This window comes from Dasypus novemcinctus, chromosome 5, assembly GCF_030445035.2.
Source record: "Dasypus novemcinctus isolate mDasNov1 chromosome 5, mDasNov1.1.hap2, whole genome shotgun sequence".
NCBI lineage: Eukaryota > Metazoa > Chordata > Mammalia > Cingulata > Dasypodidae > Dasypus > Dasypus novemcinctus.
The window spans coordinates 165171877-165193706 of record NC_080677.1 but is presented as its reverse complement, the minus strand read 5'-3'; the positions used below and the strand labels follow the sequence as shown (position 1 = coordinate 165193706).

General features: G+C 40.0%; 1 protein-coding gene across 3 annotated transcripts in view; it reads left to right on the top strand.

Moving 5' to 3' along the window:
- MALRD1 (MAM and LDL receptor class A domain containing 1) overlaps positions 1-21830 on the top strand; it is a 688615-nt gene that overhangs the window by 39904 nt on the left and 626881 nt on the right. For all 3 annotated transcript variants that reach the window (XM_058297890.1, XM_058297888.1, XM_058297889.1), the window contains exons 5-7: positions 2502-2598; positions 17385-17483; positions 18096-18242. In XM_058297890.1, coding sequence (XP_058153873.1) covers positions 2502-2598; positions 17385-17483; positions 18096-18242 — 343 coding nt within the window. The remainder of the gene's footprint in view (positions 1-2501; positions 2599-17384; positions 17484-18095; positions 18243-21830) is intronic.

Sequence of the window (21830 nt, the reverse complement as noted above, 5' to 3'; positions counted from 1 at the left end):
AAACCCTTGCATCAAAAGCTCCAACTCTGTCCTTTGCCATGCCTTCTATCTGCAAGTCCCCACCCACCAAGGAGTGATAACTCAGTCATGCCCAGGTACAGATCAGATTACAAACATAATCCAATATTGCTTTTTGGAATTCATCAATTATATCAAACTACTACAATGTGTAATACTTATCGCAAGCTCTGAAGGGGAGAAGGTAATGTACAAGTTACATCGCCAGATCAGGTGTGAGGACATACGAGTGGAAACAGAATTGGAAGGAAAAGAGGGTGGTGGGTCATGAGCCTGAAGAATAAAGTGGTTTCAAAGGTGATTTTGGAGTTTTGAGCATTGGAGATTGAAATCTTCTGGTATCAGAAAAAGAAAGGCAAGAGGCGCAACTTGAGGGAGAAGAAAAGCATGCAGTAAATTAGAAGTCACTTTTCTAACCGGGGTGAAAATGCCATGTCCAGCATCCTGCAGTGTTATGTGGGAGAGCTCGGGAGAGAGTTAACATTTGTGATTTGAGTTTTAATTGGGGACAGTTTGGGGCGGGGGGGAGAGAAGAGAGAGAGAGAGAGAGAGAGAGAGAGAGAGAGAGAGAGAGAGAGAGAGAGAGAGAGAGAGACTGGTGATGAAGTGATGAAGTTAATACTTATTCCTTCTCCAATTATATATTGTTACTATAGACATTTGCTGAGATCAGCAAGAATTAAGGAATACCTATGTGAAAAACTTCCAAGGAAAATAAAATGTTAATCTGTAGAGAATTGTTTCCTCTACAAACACACTTACATATAATAGCTTAAATAGTTTAGTAACTGAGTTATTATAATATTTATTGCATGCTTGCTATGTGGTAGGTACTTTTTTTTCATGAAGTAAGTCATTTATCCTTGCATAAACCTTTCAAGAAGGTTATTCTTGGGAAAGGTATTTGGCTCAATGGATAGAGTGTTCACCTACCATGTGGGAGGTCCAGGGTTCAAACTCAGGGCCTCCTGGCCCATGTGGTAAGCCGGCCCACATGCAGTGCTGATGCGCACAAGGAGTTCCGTGCCATGTAGGGGTGTTCTTCCCATAGGGGAGCCCCTCATGCAAGGAGTGCGCCCTGTAAGGAGAGCCACTCCGCATTAGAAAAATGCAGCCTACACAGGAGTGGGGCTGTACACACGGAGAGCTGATGCAGCAAGATGACGCAACAAAAAAGAGATGTAGTTTCCCAATACCGCTGACAAGAATACAAGTGGACACAGAAGAACACACAGCAAATGGACACAGAGAGCAGACAACTGGGGGGAGGGGGAGGAGGGGAGAGAAATAAATAAAAAATAAATCTTAAAAAGAAAAAAAGTTATTTTTATCATTATCATCTTACCGAAAAAGAAATGAGGTACCAAGATGCTAAGTAACTTCTCCACAACCCTGTGGCTACAGATTGGTGGAGCTTGGGTCTGAATCCAAGTAATCTTGCTCCAAATACACATTTGAACCGCTCTGCTTTTTTACATTCATTTAAACCATTCCTGCATGACATTTTAACAAGCCGTGGCCAGCATGGCCCTGCTTCTATGTATCCCACAGCCCCTCTGATTTCTGTGAAGGAAGCTTGGCTTTCCTAGGGCTACACGTTGACAGGTTGCTCCGTAGGTTGTGGCTAAGCCTCTCTGGAGAGCCTCTGGAGTGGTGGATAGCATCTGGTCTGAAAGGAAATATATCAGTCCAGCGTGTTACCCGGGGACAAAAGAGAACACTGCAAGATGGTCTGCTGCAGCTGACTGCTTCCAGACCAATTGTAAGCTGAAAAGCAGTGCAGGCTTTTTGAAATAATAATGTGTTCATAATACAGGCAAGGCTGAGCCACGTACACATGAGGGCGACGGGTCCAGCAGTCAAGCCACGAAGGCCACTGGCATTCATTAGTGAGGCGGGATAACGCTCTACCAACACCCGAATTTTCTATTATTCTAGCTAATTAGGAAATCGGAGACTGGCTTCTTTCTAAGTTTCTCAGGTTCACCATACCAGGGCATTTCAGTTATTTTAACCTAAGTCACTGGACAAGCTCTTCCAGTTACAGTGTCAGGCTGCAATTTAGGTAACGGTGGGAAATGGGCAAGAGGACAGCAAAGGGGCATTAGAGACAGGACTGTGAAAACCATGTAAAGAGCTAGAGATGGACAGGGGTGTGGTCGGCAATGCCAATACCACAGGTCAAGGTGGAGCGTGGCTCCAAACGCTGCTGAGATCCCCTTGTCTGAACACGTAGGAGCTAAACTAAGAAGGCAGCTGGGACACGGAAGCCTCAATGGCTGCGCTAACCTGAGCCACGCGTTGAGACGGTGACCTGCATTCCCTCAGCAGAGTTGTGCTAACTAATCTCTGTCTACCGGGATGTGACATGTCACCCACGTGCTTCTAAAAGGAGATGCGTTTCCTACCCCTCAGCCCTCCTCTATCCTGCCACAAGACCACGACGCTCTGCTTTATGTCTGTGTTTTGTTTCTCTCTCACAGGTTGTCATTCAAGGTCAAATGATTTCAGCTCATGAGCGGGATGAAGCCATGGCTGTGGATGATGTAGCTTTCAGTGCAGGCTGCCAGCCTGCCAATGGTAAGAAATTTTTCTCTCATTTTGATCCACAAAAATTTATTTTGTGTGTAAGAAACTAGTCCAATTTAAACAGTGAGATGACCAATTTGGTCCTTATATGTGCTGGACATTTTAGCATGGGTTATTTTCCATTGTTCTATTCCATTTTCCAGTAGGGACTGGCTCTGTGTGGGGAATGAAGAGTGACTATTTTTTATGGACTCTAATGCTGTATAGGGTAAAAGCTGAATAGAGTAATTCAGTCTCAGATTTGAATCCATGTAGCAGTGTTTACACTGGCTGGTTAAATCTTACCAAGAGGACTCTGTACTTTCTAATTGTCTGGAAGAAAACTGGACTTCATAGACTTGAATATGTCTTTTTGGAGAATCGGTTTCATTATGTTAAAGAAAAAGACCAAAACGGAGAAATATATTGGTTATTACTCTTTTAGACTGAAAAGACTAGATAGACAAACCACATGTAATTAGATCTAAATAATTTTCCATATTAGTCCTTTGATTTTCTTGACTGAATAAATTTCAACTCCTCATTCCCCTTGTTCTCAATAAATAAGCTCAATGTTAAAGTTATAATTTTTGCTTGTTTTTTGGGGTTTTTACCAATTTTCTTCCTTTTAAAATTATAGTTTGCTTAGGATAAAATATCAGATTAAATCTAATAACCAAGCATAATCAGGCACACACACATATACATGTACACACATATATATAGTTGATAGATTTCTTTTTCCTTTTAAAGTTTTATTATGCAGTGCTATGATACAGGAGAATAAATAAATCTATTTTATACAGAGGAGTTCCAACTTCTAATCTGGCATCAAGATATGGTAGGTGTGGTAGTGTACTGTGTATTGCATGAAATAATCTGGTAATTAAAAGTTCAAGGTCAGAGACAAGGTGGCTCCACCACCTTGACCAACCCACCTTGGCAAGGGGTGAGTGGGCTGGATTGGGTTTTCAGCAGCACCCCTGCTGGCCGTGCTGAGGGCTGCCAGGGATGCAGCTCGTCACCCAGACACAGCAGGAGCCATGGACAGCTCCTTCCAGCACGCGTGCATCGTCGTTTCTATCGCCCTGCTTAGCATACAGTAGGTCGATAGTAGGTAAGAAATCCCTATGTGGTGAACTGAATTGTGGAGGATTGGAGAGCTTTAAGAGAACACACTGCAAATTCACCCACCCTCCATTCCTGCAGGTGAGCAATTGGCCGTCTACGTACACAGTTGAACCATTTTGAACTAAACTGACGGCCATCCGAGTCGAAGAATTAAACAATTAGTCTTTTCTGGTCTAATGACTGCTCCTTCCCTTTCTTCACTGAGTGTTGAGTTCCCTCTGCACTGAGCTGTTGGAAATGCCGGGCGTCCTCGCTGTCTGCCCTCGCCCCTCTGGGCGCCCACGCCCGGCCTCTCTTGGGGTGCCCGCCAAGCACCACCGAGGCTGGCAGGGCCGCAGCAGTGCAAGCCCACCCTCAGGAGTTTTTGATGGTTTGTCCTGAACCTAAGAGATGAGTTGAAGGAGATCCCCCTGCTGCGGCATTTAGCGGAACACCTGGGAAAGGTGTGGCCGGGACCCTTCTCCAAACCACACAAGGCCTGTTTGACAAGGTTGAAAAGTGACCGAGGAGTCCACGTGCACATGCTAGCTACTAGTACACGTCCACATATGTACACACATCTGCTCCCAACAATTAAAACGATGGCCATCCTGTTTGCCTCTTTGGGTTGAAGATTACGCCCCCCAGCTCTCCCTGACTTGCCACCTTAGTGTCTGGTACTAATAATCTTGGTCGACATTATTGACAGTGTAGAGGTTTTTCTAAAATGTGGAGCACAGCAGTGGCTCTGGAGTATGAAGGTTTCCCTGCTGCCTTGTCGTGAGGACTTCCAGCAAAATTCACCCTTGGGTGTTTTCTCTGCCGCTTCCCTCTTCAGACAGGAGCGTCCCTGACGGCCGCCCGCGGTCCTGCCGTGCTCACCTCCACCTGCGTTCCCACCGCTCCCTCTTGCGGGGACCTCGCTTCAGCAGCCCCTCTCGTCCCTTCTTGTGTCTTCAGCCATTCTTCCTGTTGATATTTTTCTTGAAGTTCAAGTTTGTGCAGCTGCAGAGAAAGAAAAGCAATTAAAACTGTCTTTCTCACTATAGTAGCTTTCTAAGGTCCCTTCACGAAACCTGAGACCATTATTGCTTGATAGGACTCTAATCGAGCCACAGCCATAATTATAAATCTTCTAGTTGCCACATTAGAGTATGAAGAAATAGGTGAAATTAATTTCAATTATTTTATTTAAACCAAAACCTTAAATAGTATCCTTCTGATAGTCACTAGAAAGCATTGCTAAAGCGCTGGTTGCATTTATTGGGTAAAGAGTCTTTGAAGGTCTCGGTGTGCTGTACGGTGACAGCACAGCTCAGTTCCTACAGGCACATTTCAAGTGCTCAGGAGCCGCACTGGGCGGTGCAGTTCTGCCCCGTTATTCCCATCACTTCCCAACCTGGCACCGGCAGCTGCCCGTCTTACTATCTCCAGGCCACGGTGCAGAAGGGGGAGTCCAGGCAGAGCCCACACATTCCCTGAACTGGGGAGACAGCTGGGAGTCTGCAGATTTAGGGGGCAGAACTGGCTGGAGAGAGCACCTGAGAAGAGAGAGCGCCCCAAAGGAAAGCGCCCGGCCTGCGGTGTGCTGGCTGGTTACGCAGCTGGGGGCTTAGCAGGGAGGGTGCCTGATCCCCATCAGACCACAGAGCATCAAGGCACAGGAGCCCCGGGCAAGGCTGACCAGTGCCTCATCTCAGGAGAGGGAAGAGTCAGCCCCCTGCTGAGCCATGCTTCACTCCTGCCCCCACATTCCTAAAAGCATAGCAAATAGGACCCAATTGTTAACCAAAACAAAACTCAAAATATTTATAAGGAGTGCAAAAATATCTAGCATCCCCACATGGTAAAACTCACATCTGCAATGCAGTAGAAAGGACCAGGCATGTAAAACCTGGAACACATGTCCCATCATACAGAGAAAAATCAATCAGTTGAGACTAACCCAGAACTAAAACATGCAAGAATTAGCAGATAAAAACAGTGAAACAGCACAACTGTATTTCATATGTTATATGAATATTTGTACATTTTTTGATGTACAAATGTAATAGCCACTATGTACATTTGTGGAAAACTTTAAAAAGAAAAAACTTCTAAAGATGAAAGCTATAATATGGCAGATGAAAAATATATTGTATGAGATAAACGGTAGTTTATACATTGCATATAAAGATTGGTGAACTCAAAGTCATAGCTATGGAAACTGTAAAAAAATACAAAAAATGAGCAGAATGTCAGTGAATTGTGCAATTTCAGATGGCCTTATAAACATGTAATTGGAGCCACCAAAAAAGAGGAGTAAGAGATAGGGTCAGAAAAATATATTAGAAGAAATACTGGGAAAATAGTTTCAATACTGTCAAAAAATCTAAGCTTAGATCCAAGTATTCACAAAACTCAATAAGAAAAGCAGACTGCCCATTACAAAATAGGTAAAAGAAAAGAGGGCAGGCATTTCCCCTAAGAAGGGAAGATAAGTTGATAATTAATAAGCATGTGAGAAGATGCTCAACGTCATTAAAGCTTAGAAAACGCAAATCAAAGCCACAGTGAATACTAGCATACACTTGTCACGGCTGAGTAATTTGCACACAGAGGCAATCCATGCCCTGACCTGGGACCCACGAACTTGACCTTATATAGAAAAAGAAGCCTTCATAGTTGTGATTAAGTTGCTGATCTTGAGATGCCTTATTATCCTAGTCGCTCAAAGAGGCCCGAAGTATAGTCACGTGTCTTAACATGAGAGAGGTGAAGGGAGACTTGTCACCCCCACAAGAGGGAAGGTGGGGTGACCCCAAGGCAGAGGCAGGGTGACGCTGCCACGTCGAGGCTTGCTGGCAGCCAACTGTAGCTGGAAGAGGCCGGGAAGGATTGTCCCCAGAGCCTCCCACGGGAGTGAGGCCCGGCTGACTCCTGACTGGCCCAGTGATACTGATTTCGGGCATCTGGCCCCACAACTGTGAGAGGATAAATTTCTGTTGGTTTAAGCCAGCAAGTTTGTGGTAATCCATTACAGCAGCAATCAGAAATCAATACAACTCCGATCAGCGTGGCTAAAGGTGACAGACTGGCCACACCCAGCATGGGCAAGACCACGGAGCAAGCAGAACCCTTAGCCACTGCTGGTGGGAATGAACGAAGGAGCAGCCACTTTGACCAGTAGTTTTACTCTTTCTCAAAATGTTAACCGTACGCCTACCCTCTGACCCTCCTACTTACCCAAGAGAAACGAATGCGTGTGTCCACACAGAGACTTACACAAGAAGGTTCACAGTGGCTTTCTTCATAAGAGCCCAAAATTGGGAACCCTGCAACTCTCCATCAAGCATTAGATACATAAACAATCTGTTGTTTATCTATTCAATGGAATATTGAGATACTCGACAATATGGATGACTCTCAAAATCCTCATGGGAGTGAAAGAAGCCAGTCGAGAAGAGAGTCCGTGCTCTTTAAGTCTATGAATAAACTCTGCAGTGACAGAAGCAGACCAGGCTTTGCCCAGGAATGGGGACAAGGGTGGTGGGGGGCAGGAGACAGCAATTGCTAAGGGGCACGAGGGGGTTTGGGGGTGCTTGCGATGCTAGTGGTCTTGATTGTGGAGGTAGTTTCGTGGGTGTCCACATGTCAAAACGTTAACAGTTTGCATCCTTTAAAAACCAATAGCTTATTGCCATTTCTACCTCAAGTCATTAAAGATGTCCATGTGAAGAAGAGAAGGGGCAGAAAGCCTCTGAAAACCCAGGCTGGTGCCGATGGGCAGCCGTGTGTGCCGGGATAGAGTGAGGGGTTCTCGCAGGGCTCTGCACGACGGTGAGACGTGATCAGGCAGTTCATGAGCTGCAGCGGTAGAAACGGGGAGGGGGCAATTTCAAGTACTGAGGTCAGTGGGTGAGTGTGTGGAGCGGTGTGTGGAGGGCTCCTCCCTCGTTCCCCGGTGGTGAGCTCGGGAACTCAGGGACTTAAGCATGGTTCTTCCCCGGCTCTGCTGAGGTGGAGGGACTGGGGGGCGGGCCTGCTCGTAGGAAGTTCGAGGGGCCTCGTGGAGAGAGGGGTCCCTCTAGGAACTCTGTGATCGAAGTCACATCCCTTCAAGTTGCCTTCTGCAAAGGCAGAAGGAGGAGGCTCAGTGCCGTTTCACTGAAAGAAGAGGACGTTGACAGGCTCCTCGGGGCGATGCGGCGTCGCAGGAGAGAACTGTGGCTGCCTCGGGCTGAGCCTGCTCCTGCTCGCTGCTCTGCTCCTCCAGCCCAGAGCTCCCCGTCTGGACCCAGGTCGGTTTCCCTGGGTCCCAGGCACAGCCAGCTTGTAATCCAGTTTTGAGACACCCACTTCCTGATGCTTATCACTCCGGCAGTGCCTTTGAGTAGCTCGATTTGACAATTTCTCCAGAAATTGCAGCCTGCCAAACAAACTGTTCTGTACTTAGTTGTGTTCATTGGCCCATCTGGAAATTCACCCCCAAAGGAGAAGAAGTCAGTGTGTCAGCTCCTGGCTGGATTTCAGTGCTGTCAGGAGGTCAGGAATTGTCTATCGCCCTTGACCTTGCTTTGCATTACAAATTGACGCAGGAGCAGGCTCCGGTGGTAATAGGGAGTCGAGATGGCTTAGAATGGGACTTGCTCAACTCTAGATGTGAACGCACACGTGTGTGTGCCCACATATGTGCATATTATGTAAACATTAAGAGATGCATTACAGGAATTCGCTCACGCGGCCGTGGGGAATGGCAAGTCAGATCTGCAGTGTGGGGTTCAAGCTGGGAACTGCAACGAAGTTTTCGGTTAATTCCCCAGGAGAAGCTGGTTCCTGAAGTAGAGATGGCAATGCTCTCTTCTGACTGCTGACGCCATCAGTTCTCCATTTAAGGAAGGTCTTCAACTGGTTGGATGAGACGTCTTCACTGCTGAAGGCAAACTCCTCAGTTGATTGTAGATGTCATTAGCCATAGATTCCATCAACTAACTGATGATTTAAGTCTATGATATTCCTCACAGTGACAATCAGGCCAATACTTGTTTGACCAAACAACTGGACACCATAACCCAGTCAGGCTGACACATGAACTTAACCATCATAGTTGGACTCTCCCCTCTAGGTTTCAGAGGGCATATGGTCTTGTTCACACCTTGATTTTGGACTTCTAGCTCCAGAACTGTGAGACATAAAATTTCTATTGTTTCAAGCCATGCAGTTCATGGTACTTTGTTACGGTAACCCCAGGGAACTAAGACGCCAACTAAATGCTGAATTTCTCGAGGGCAGTCACAATGTCTTATTCATTTCTGAATCCCCAGCACAAACCAAGCATTTAATAAATATATGTTGAATAAATGATTGAGCAAATAACATATTCAATTATTTAAATATCAAGTACTTGGGATTTTGGATGAATCATTCTTTTTTCCTCAGAGCTATATGTGCTCCATTCCATAAAAAGCAAATTTAAATAAAATATCATGGAAATATGGTTTTCTCACAGCGGTTACATTTATGCTAAGAATATTATATTATTCCTAGGCTTTGCTTTAGTATCAGGAGTGAAGGTATGTCCTCTAGCTATATAACAATGTGACTCTACCTGAGAAGAATTAATCTGGGCCACACATTTGCTTTATTTTAGTAGACACAGGTGCCTTCTGACATATTTTAATAGACACATAGTGCTTGGAAATGAGAAGACTTAGGTCCAATAGAGCCTTCTTTTTGGATTATAGAAATGATTCTGTTTAAGATGTTTACTTTTTCTGAGAAGACCTTTTTCTTTTTTCTAAACCAGAGTGCCTTCAAAAATTTGTTCTGAATTTTTCTTTAGATCAGGAAGCAATATTGGAATCAATGGGGATTAAATTAAGAAATTAACTACTGAAATATAATCATCCTTTATTGCCTTAGAAATGGACAAAACAATAACAGGTATGATAAAGCCAACTTGAGTAGAATAATAATGATGAATACACATTTGCATCTTAAAACACAGTAAATATGTAGTGTCTGCTAAAAATAGTTCAATGGCAAGTAGCTCCTGGAATTCATAGGATTGTCTGAATAGCTACACATATAACTATATAAAAATTCTAAAACTTGCCATTGGTGTTAGGTTCAAAGTACATGGGTGTAATATGTATGATCGCTAGAGCATGAAATGGGGAGTTTAAAGTTTCTATGGTAGAGAGGCTTCTGTGTTTTATTTGAAGTATAACATATAAAGTTCTTAGAGTGCAAAAAATAGGTATGCATATTATTATTCCTAAAGTAATAATGTGGAATAATATTATTCCTAAAATAAAGTAGTATTCCTAAATGTAGCAGTTTGATATTATTTATGAATTCCAAGAGGAAATATTGGATTATATTTATTAACTGGTCTGTTACTCTGAGTGTACTAGATTGGATTAATCCAGAGGTTTCATTTTTACTTGATTAAATTATGATTAGGGCTTTGATCAGTAGAATGTAGAATGCCCACAAAGGGGGCAGGGACTCACAGAGAAAAAGACATGGCAGAGGAGACAGTGGAATTTTGGATGCTGGAGGTTTCTGATGCTGGAGCCCTGGGAAGTAAACACACAGGAGAAGAACACAGAGGAATAGAGATGGCTCCATAGACGTGGCAGGGGCTCTGGGAAGAGAGAGAACCTGGTAGAATACAGATGACCTTGTGGAGAGAACAGAGCAGCTGAGCCCAGAGAGAAATGAGACTTATCCCAGCATACAGCTGATATTGGAAGAAGCTGGTACCAAGGAGCTGTAAGAGGAAGAGGTTGGCAGCCATCTGGCTCCCACATGCAGCAGCAGGCTTTGGTGAGGGAAGTAACTTAGGCTTTGTGGCCTGGTGACCATAAGCTTCTACCCCGAATAAATATCCTTTATAAAAGCCAACAGATTTCTGGTACTTTGCATCAGCATCCCTTTGGCTGACTAATATACTACATAAATATAAATAAGGGAAAATAAATACATTGTAATTGAACACATAAAAATACTGAAATAACCCACTACAGAGCAGAGAAGAGATGTGGAAGGCAGAAATGGTGGGAGAGGGGCAAGTGTAGAGGGAACAAAAGGGAGTAAAAACAGGAAAAAAACTGAAAATTAATAAAATAAAAAACCTAAATACAATCACATCAATAATTACATTAAATGTAAGTGGTCTAAACACTCATATTAAAAGATATGTAATCAGATTGAATAAAAGATTAGAATCATCTGTCAGAAAAATCAATTTTTAAACATAATTAGGTAGATTAATTAAAGTAAAGGATGAAAAAGGATATACAACACTAATCAAAAGAAAGGTAGCTGGCTCTCTCAACATCAGGCAAAGTGCACATCAGAAGAAGGAAAATTAACAGGGATAAAGAAGAAGATGGAACATATATAATGATAAGAGGGTCAATTCTCCAAGAAGAAATAACAATCCTAAGTTTGGGTATAGTCCAATATGAAGCAGAACTGGTAGAGTTGAAAGAAGAAATAGGTAAATATAAAATTATAGCAGGAGATTTCAGTACATGTCTCTAAGGAATCAATAGAACAAGTACATAGAGAATTAGCAAGAATATAGTAAACATGCACAATGTTATGTATCAGCTTCATATAATTGACGTTGTAAGAATACTTCAAGAAATAGTAGCAGAAGACTTATTCTTTTTGAGTGCTTATGAAACATTCACCAATATTGACCATATACTGGGTCCGGGGCCAGGACTAGGGTGAAGCAAGTGAGTCACTCACCTTGGGTGCACAATTTAAAGGAACACTAAAACGTCTGTAATGAGGACTAATAATATTTTAATACAGTATTTTAAATTGAAAACCAATGATCTAAATAATGGCCAAAATATTAAAATGTTGAGTTAAGAGAGGATCAGTATTGCTAAATTTCACCTTTGCCTTGGGCTCCTCTATGGCTTGGCGTAACATCACGAAAAAACCCTTAAGAATTAAAAAGAAATGAGTTTATACAAGGTTTGTCCTCTGACCATATTGAAATAAACTACAAATCAATAACAGAAAGATATCTGGTAAATCCCCAAATACTTGTAAATGAACTTCCACACTCTTAAATAAAACAGACTTCTAAATAGCAAAGTATTTTGATAACAGTGAAAATGAAAATAACACACTAAAATCTGCACGCAGGTATAGCAAATGCCTTGAAAGAAATTAATAGAAATGAAAGTTTTTATTAGGAAAGAAGAAAGTTCACAAATTAGTAAGTGAAACATCCATCTTAAGGAACTTATAAAACAGAATGACAAGTTAAAGTTAAATAAGCAGAAGGAAAAAATCGATAGAAGAGCAGTGAACAATTGAATTAAAAATGGAAAAATAATGGATTTATTAGAACTAAAAGCTTGTTGTTTGAAAAAGTAAAAAAATTGGATTGATCAAGTGAAAAAAAGAGAAGTCACAAATTATCAATATCAGAAAGAACACAGGGCCTATCACTACAGACCCCACAGATATTAAAAGGATAATAAGGAAATACTACAAATAATTCTTTGCCATAAATTAAACAATTTAGATGAAATGGATGCATTCCTTGAAAAGACCAAAATTCACTCAGGAAGAAAGCAATAACTTGACTAGTTATATATTTGTTTTTTTAAAAATAGGATTCATAGTGAATATGTCCATGAAAAATTCATCCAGGGCCACGTGGTTGTCATTGCAGATTGTGTCAAATATTGAGGGAAGAAATAGCACCAGTTGTATACATTCTACTCCAGAAAAAAGAAATACAGAGAACATGTCTCTTTGTATTCTATAAAGGTGGCCTTGGCCTAATACCAAAATCAGGAAAAAAAATTTCTAGACTAACATTCATAAGAATCATAGACACAAAAATCTTCAACAAAATGTTAGCAAATCAAATCCAGCAATGTATAAATAAAGATAATACATTGCAACCCTCCTGGGAATGCAAGATGGGTTCAATGTTTAAAAAGCAATCAGTATTTTTAAAAAAAGCAATCAGTATAATTCAAAATGTGAAGAAAAGCACATGATAAAGTCAATAAATACAAAAAAAGCATTTGACAGAATTCAACCTACATTCATGATTTAAAACCCAAGTTGGGAAGCAGATGTGGCTCAACAATTGGGCATCCGCCTACCACATAGGAGGTCCCAGGCTTGGGTCCCAATGCCTCCTAAAAGAAGACAAGCAGGCACTGCCCCTGCCACAATGAGCAGATGCCACAATGAGCAGATGCCACAAGCCAACAGATGCCACAGCCCATGGGGAGAGAATATGGTTCAGACCATTGGGCACGCACCTCTCATGTGAAAGCCCCAGTTTCAGTTCCTGGAGGGTCCTGTAGGAGGCAAGCAAACAATGAGCAGACAGACAAGAGAACAATTTTTTTTTTGGAGGGGAGGCGATAAATAAAGAAAAAATAAAGTACATAAATAAATCTTAAAAAAAGAAACAAAAAACCCAAGCAGACTATGAACTTCTTTAACCTGGTAAAGAGCATGTGTAAAAACCCTGACATCATATCTAATCCCCCAGGCAAAGATGTCCATTCTCACCACATCTATTCAGTCCCATATTGGAATTAGCCAGTGCAATAAGGCAAGAAACAGAATAAAAGGCACACTATTTGAAATGAAAGAAATAAGTCTGCCTTGATTTGCAGATATGATTGTCTATGTAGAAAATCTCATAGAATTTACCCCAAACAAAAGCTTCTAAAACTATTAACTAAGTTTTTTATGGTTGCAGAATACTTGGTCAGTATCATCAATTAATTTTATTTCCATAAAAGGAAATGAACAATTAGAAATTGAAATTAGAAAAATGGAACCATTTACAATACAATTGAAGTAAATACTTGTGTATTAGTTCAACAAAATATGTGCTGGATCTTTATCCTGAAAACGGTAAAACTCTGATGAAAAACTTCAAGAAGAACTAAGTAAATGAAATGTTGACTGATTGGATGACTCAATATTGTTAAGATGTCAATATCTCCACATTGATCTATGCATTCAATGAAATTCCAATTAAAATCCCAGCAAGAGTTTGTATTTTTTTGAGTAACTATAAAATTTATATGGAAAAATTTTTTGAAAAGAACAAAGCTAGAGGATTCTTACAACCTGATATTAGGATTTACTATAAAGTTAAAATTATAAAGAGATTGAGCATGGCTTTGGCAAAATGGTTGAGAATTGTACCAATAATACAGAATAGAGAGTACAGAAGACTAACTACACAAATATGGTCCACTGCTTTTTGACAATGATGCAAAGGTGACAGTGGAGAAATGGCTGTTTTTTTCAATAAATGGTGGTGGGAAAATTGGGAATCCATATGCAAAAACATGAATGGTGACCAAAACTTTACATCTTAAACAAAAATTAATTCAAACGGTAAATCTGTGAAACCTCAAGATGACAAAATGGGAGAAAATTGGGACCTTACATTCTTATATACACCACAGAAATAATGATCTACAAGTAGAAAACAAAAGATAAATTGAGCTTCCTTGAAATACTCTGCAAGAGATACTTTCAAAAGAATGAAAAGACAAACCACAGTTTAGGAGAAAATATTTTCTAATCCCATATCTACTATAAAAATGCAGACAACTTTATGAATGTACTCAGTTACAGGTGTCTCCATGGTTTCTAAACACTTTGCAATTTGGGGAACAAGCTAAATTATAATATTAGATAAATCTTTTGGTCCATTACCACACTTTTGAACAGTGCCATTCAAACTCCCAACCCCCAAGTTATGAAAATTCATTGCATATTTATAGAAAGGAGGACCTCTTTAGATTTACCAAAGTAGTTAATATGAAAAGAAATCGGAGTTTGATTTGTCACTGTGTATCAGCCAAGAATGTGTTTAATTACTGATTGTTGAATAGCAAACTCATATTGCTAATTATATTTTTTATGAAGATTGCATAATTGTGGCTCCTAATCATATTATTGTGAATATTCTGTGAATATTTTTTATTGGTTTTCTAGGGCTTTGCCTTAGCCTGATTTGTAAAGGCCCCAAAGATACAAATTATCCCTTAATTAGAAGCTGAGTTATGCATACATATTATCCAGTTAAATATAATAACTAAGGACCTAGTTACCTTTTCTTCATATTAATTTCCTTTTACCTTTTAGAAGCAATAATGGTTTAGTGGAATCCATTAATAATTTAAGGAAATTGACAAAGAAATTGTCTAAACCCTCTAGAGTCAAAACCAAATGAATGTCTGTTATAACTTTTATTGTAATAGCCTTTGAGACGTAGACTTGCTTCTGCACCATCTGAGAAAACCTGGCTAATTTCACATACCCTGTTTGTGCAAAAGAGGATTATGAAGAATGGAGGTCTCCAGGAATGTGGCTTCACTGGTGTGGAAATGGTTGGCAGAGCCTCGTTCTGCTGATCACGCATCACTGGTGGAGCACTTGAGATCCCCCCAATAGTCTTGTGTAGTAAAATCTCAGTGAACTTTGAGAATGAGGGGAGCCTTGAATAAAAATGTAGCAAAACAAATGATATATTTAAACAGCTTCAAGCTCTGAGATTGAAAGCACTAAAATAAAAAGAGCACACAGGAGATTCATTGGTTGACAACATATGCATATCACACTAAAACATATACCTACATATGCCCTCCTAATGATTGTAAATTCCAGTTTGGGGGCCCAAGATAGTAAAAGTGGTTGGCACTGGCAAATGATATTTAATACCAGTAGACCCAAGCTACGTTTTTAATTTCATGCAATTTGTACTTGACTAATTTGCCATTTTTGTTTACTGTACTCTCCGTATTTTTTGTCTTATAAATAATGACAAATTAGAGGAAATATACAATATTTAATTGAAATAGAGTCAATATTTAATCAAGTAGCTCTAGGGGGCAGAAGATTTGTAGCTATTATATAAATCTACAAAAATTACAGTTTTACTTGTTTCATGGTAATTGTTATTGTGAAATCTTAGCTTAATTTATTGCCAACACTTCCTTAATTGCTTGTGCAGTTTTATTTTCAGTGGATCTTACATTCAAGAGGATTTGCATATTCATGATTTGTAGACTCCCATTATGAGAAACTAGATTATGGAGGTATTCATAATTCATTTTTACAACTAGTTTTCTCAATTTTATCACAAATAACATATACATAATTTATATAGTCTACTTTTTTCAATTTGTCAAATTGTTCTTAGATGGTTTATTTGTTCACTAAAAAAACTATTTATTGAGCACCTATGTTGCATCAAGATTTTTTCTAAGAAGTGAGGCAACAGCCATAAATGAAACAATAAGAAATCCTTGAGCTCACGGTTCTTAAGCTTTAGCTGAGAGTGAGGTAAGGAGAAAGACATGAAGTAAATATGTAGCAAGTGGGCCACTACGCAGGCGGATAGCTGGTGGCACTCATCAAATTTTCTCCTGATTTCTTTCATTTTTCCAAGAAGTGTGAAATCAGATTATTGGTTTAGGATGATGATGGGGAGGGAGGTGTTGGAAGTTTACTGAGGGGATGTGAGGCATTGGATAGTTAACCACAAATGTGGGTGAGGAAAAGAATTAGGAAAATGTAGTGTGATTGCCATGAGGTAATGGCATGAGTCATGAATAAAAAGTCATTTTGGAAGGTGTATTTGTGTGCTTTTCTTTGCTCACACACAGTGCAGAGAAGTGGGATGGAGAAGGCAAGGTTGGTGTTGACCAGGGTGTTTCTGGCATGAGAGGATGAGGAAGCACGAGAGGGGCCAGAGCACAGCTATGTTCATGAGCTGGTCATCCCCCTGGAAGAAAGATGTGAGGACTGGCAGAGGATGATTGGTGTTGTTAAGACTGTGGGGCCATTGGATTGCAGGACCTGGCACCGTTAGAATTTGTTAGAGTTGAATCCTAGAGGGAGTAAGTGGGGGGTCTAGGATTGCTGATGGAGTGGGAACCAGGAGAAGGTAAGATAATGGCTGTGTGGCCTTCATTAGTCGTCACAGTGTCCAGAGGAGTGGAGGCAAGGGTGGTTCTTCATCATTGTTCTCCTTCAGGGAGATCAGAGGACCAATGTTCTCCTTCAAGACCATTAAGAAGAAGGAATCAGGAAACCAAGAGGCAAGAGGGAAGAGAATGTTGTAATGACAAAGAAGGCTGGGAGACAAGGGTGGAGGGAGAGGGACCCGGTGACTGCATGTGAGTACAAGAAGTTGGCATGGCCAGGGACATTGTCTGGTATCAAGACATTCAGAGCTGAGGTACTCAGGAAAGTGAGAAGAAGAAGGAGCCATAGCAGCAGTAAGGACAACTGGTCAACCTCTGGTCCTGTGTTGAGAGGGCTGTGGGGGAGAGAGTGGGCTCGGTAGGAAAGGACTGCAGGGAACATAGTTCCAGGAAAGATTCCAGCTCCACATGTTCAATGCATGTACAATTATCCCTCTAACAAAAGTGTCTTAGTTTCAATATTAAGGGAAGTTACTTACTTTCATGGGGGCTTGCAAGTCACTAGAGATCTGATTACAACAAAAAAGTTTTGGCATGGATGTTTTATCCTCTCTCTAGGGGATCCTTATGGGTAGTACTGCCTGAGAGAAGAGCTGGGAGGATAGTCCTTTCTAAAACAAATGGTATCCTTTGGAGAAATACATTGGTCTTCCCAGCTGCACCTGTATCTTACTTCTTGCCAATCTTTAAATCTAACAGATGAAACTTTACCATGTCAAGCATTGGACACAGATCACGCGCTATGCCATCCAGATGCCAGTCTCTGTAGATTTGACTCTGTGGGTGGAGGATCAAGATGTAAGTACCGACCTGAGATGTCTACCTGGTTGGCATGCTGATGGCCAGTGAGATCCAGAGGCCACTGCTCATGGGCAGCCTTTGCTGCCATGAGTGTCCTCAGTTAGCTGGGGTATAAATTGGTATCTGTGGTTTATTCAAAACATGAAAGATACTCAGTTTGCTCACTTAAGGTCATGCTGTTTGGTAAAACAATCATATTTAAAGTCATCTTGGAATTACATACAGTGTTTTTCCTCTAAATTTTCAATGTGTTTATAAACAAAAATAATTTAACTACAATTCTGTAAAGTAGGTAAGGTGAAATATTATGTCATTTAAAAATTGCAACTTGGGCAATGGTAAGAGAAAGGCTAGGATCCCCACTCCATTAATTTTCTTCAGTTGTTTCCAACTGGGGGAAACTTGTGAAAAATCAGACCAACTAGGAACTTGTGAAAAATAGAGTCACTGGTAAACTCTCCAGGTTTATTGAGTCACCACGAACAGACATGGTGGTGTGTATATTGAATCTCTTAGTCGATTCTGACATGGAACCCTGGTTAAGCAACCACTCTATTAGACTCTCTCAGTCTACCAAGATTAAAAAGACACCTTTTCTCCCTTTTTTAGGGTGTCACGCCTGTGGGTTTGAGTTCGACATGTGCGACTGGGCATCAGAAGCATCTGCTGGGCAAATTTCCTGGGTGCGCACAACAGCAAAAGCAGTTTCCGTGTTAGGATCCACCACTCTGCAGGATCACAGTGGTGATGATGAAGGTAGGAAATACAACACAGCGCCTTTTATGTATTTGTTTTAGAGTTGTTCTTTATTGTGACCAGTGTTAAGACATTCTGCTGGGGGTCTTTAGTATGTTTATTGATGGAAACTTTGCCATAGATATTGACAGGGTAAGGCAGTATTATACAAGGTTAACTATTTGTTACCTCAATTTATTATTTTTCTTATCTTAAGAAAATAATAGACTTAGTGGTGGACAGAAGGGAAAAGGTGCAAAGCTTTTTATCAAGCCCACTAGTTGTCCTTGTGGTCCATCTTTCTCTATTCTACCATGATACTTTGTATGTTGGGTTGATTTTTCTCCCCATTGCTTTTTAAAATTTCTTTTCTTATGGGGGTGGGGTGTGAGTCTTTTTTTTATTCCTCTGACTCACATGGAAGCTTTGTTTTGTATCTCTTATTTTTATGGCTATTTTACGTTTCTAATTATGTCTTTAATATCACACTTCTTTAACAAAACCTAAAGTGCTTTGGCATTTCTATCTTCCTCTTCAACATGAGAGGACCTCAGTACAATTTAAGTTACATTTCAGCCACCATTTTTTGCTTTCAGTTATAGTTTTTTTTTTCCTTTTTAAAAAATTTATTGAAGTATCACACATGCATAAACATACATAAACAGTAAGTGTATAGTAATAGTTGTCAACTTACAAAACAAACGTAAAAAACATCATACAGGACTCTCATACCTCACCCTACCATCAGTATCTTGCATTGTTATGAAACATTTTTAACTAATGATTAAAGAGCACCCCCAAATTATTGCTACTAGTCAAAGTATTTTCCCCCAACCCACCTTGTTATATTTATTTTTTAAAATTATTTTTACATGAACATAAAAAATAAATGTATAGTAAAAGTTGTGAACTTACAAAGCAAACATGCATAACATCATACAGGAGTCCTATATTTGTCAGCCAAAGGGGTACTGATACAAAATACCAGAAATCTACTGGCTTTTATAAAGGGTATTTATTTGGGGTATAAGTGTATAGTTACCAGGACATAATGCATAAGTTAGCTTCCTCACCAAAATCTGTTGCCATGTGTTGGAGCAAGATGGCCGCCAGCGTCTGCCAGGGTTCAGGCTTCCTGGCTTCCTCTCTTCCCGGGGCTCATTTCTCTCTGGGTGCAGCTCCTTTCTTTTCTCCACAAGGTCATCTGTAGACTATGAGGCTCTCTAGGCTTGCCTCTCTCCGCAAGATCAACTGCAGACTATCAGGCAACTGGCTCTGTCTCTCCCCCCAGAACTTTAGGCTCTCCAGGCTTAGCTGCTCTGCTTGTTTGTTTGCTTACTTCCTGGACTCCAGCTCAAAACTCCAATGAACTCCTCTGCTCTGCTGTGTAGTTTTATCAGTGAGTACCTGTCCACGAAGGGGGCGGGGACTCAACGTCCTACTGACATGGCGCAATCAAAGCCCTAATTATAACTTAATCATGCCCAGGTACAGACCAGTTTACAAGCATAATCCAATATCTATTCTTGGAATTCATAAACCATATCAAACTGCTACAGTTCCCATATATCAACCCACTACCAACACCTTGCATTATTGTGAGACATTTGTTACAAATTATGAAAAGATATTGTCAAAATCTTACTACTAACTATAGTCCTTATCATACATTTGGTGTATTTTTCCCAACCCACCCTATTATTATTTTTAAAATATTTTTATGACAGAAGTTGTGAACTTACAAAACAATCATGCACATGTGCAGAATTCCAAATAACACCCCTCTAACAACACAACATACCATGGTAGAACATTTGTTACAGATTATGAGATAATATCATCAGACTATTACCAGGTCCACAGCATACATTTGACACACTTTTTCCATACTCCCCCATTATCAACACAATATAACTTTGGCATAGATGCATGAATATTATGTTAGTACTGTTCACCACAGTCCATAGGTCACTCCAGTTGTATTTTTCTTATGCTTCTTCACATTCCCACCACCCTACAGTAGTGATGTACATCTGCTCTAGCTCACAAAGGACACTCTTGCATCTGTACCAACAACCACAATTCTCATCCACCTCCCGGTTTACTGTGCTATTCAGTCCCTAGATTATTCCCTAGCTTTCTGAAAATTGGCATTTACATCCCTAGACTACCATTTTCAGCTGCATTCATACTTATAAACAAACTGTTACTTGCTATAATGTCTTACCATCAACTCTGTATATTTCCACAATTTATAGTAAAGTTAATTAAAATTTTTACATACATTAAACATTAGTAGTTCATCTCAGTTCTCCTCTTCTTTAAGAATCCACCATCTACTACCAGGTCTTGAAGATATTTTCCTACATTTTCTTCTAGAAGCTTTCTGGTTCTTGCTTTTACATTTAGGTTTTTGATCCATTTGAGTTAATTTTTGTATAAGGTGTGAGATAGAGGTCCTCTTTCCTTCTTTTGACTAAGGATATCCAGTTCTCTTAGCACCATTTGTTGAATGGACTGTTCTGCCTGAGCAGGGTGGGTATAACAGGCTTGTCAAAAATCACTTGACCATAGATGTAAGGGTCAGTATATGAACCATCAATTCAGTTCCATTTCTCTATGCATCTGTCTTTATGCCAGTACCATGCTGTTTTTTACCATTTTAGCTTTCAATTTAAAGTGATATTAGAGTCCTCTAACTTTGGTTTTTCTTTTTAAGATGTTTCTGGCTATTCAGGACCCCATACACTTTCAAATAAATTTGACATGTTTTCCAATTGTTTAAAAAATGCTGGTGGAATTTTTATCAGGATTGCGTTGAATCTATACATCAATTTGAGTAGAATTGACAACTTAATAAAACATGTTAATTATATATATGTATTTCCTTCTTAATGATATTTAGTCTTCTAATATGAAAGCATGGAATGTTCTTACAATTATTTAGGTCTTTTAAAATTTCTTTTAACAGTGAGTTGTCATTTTCTGAATACAAGAGCTTTATATCATTGGTTAAGTTTATTCCTGAATATTTGGGTTTTATCTGTCATATTTTATTTTCACCACTCTTTCGACACTTTTCATTAGTTATTGATATAATCTTCATTTCTAGATTCTCTTCCGGGCTTCTCTCCTGTCTTTTCTCTTCAGGCTGTGGCACAGCCTTTAGTATTTCCTGCAAAGCCAGTTTCTTGTTTCTGTTTATCTGTGAATATTCTAAACTTGCCTTCATTTTTGAAGGACAATCTTGCCAGATATAAAATTCTTGGATAGAAGTTTTCTCTTGTAATATCTTAAATATATCACACTACTGTTTTTTTTGTTTTTTGTTTTTTATCTTTTTTTTTAAAGATACATAAATCACACAAAATATTACATTAAAATATTACATTCCCCACCACCCCACTCCTAACACATCAACAACTTCTTTCATTAATGTGGTACATTCATTGCATTTGATGAATACATTTTGGGGCACTGCTAAACAGCATAGATTTTAGTTTTATGTTGTAGTTTACACTCTCTCCCAGTCCATTCAGTAGGTTTTGGTGGAATATATAATGTTTGGCATCTGTCCCTGCAATATCATTTGAGACAACTCTTGCTTCC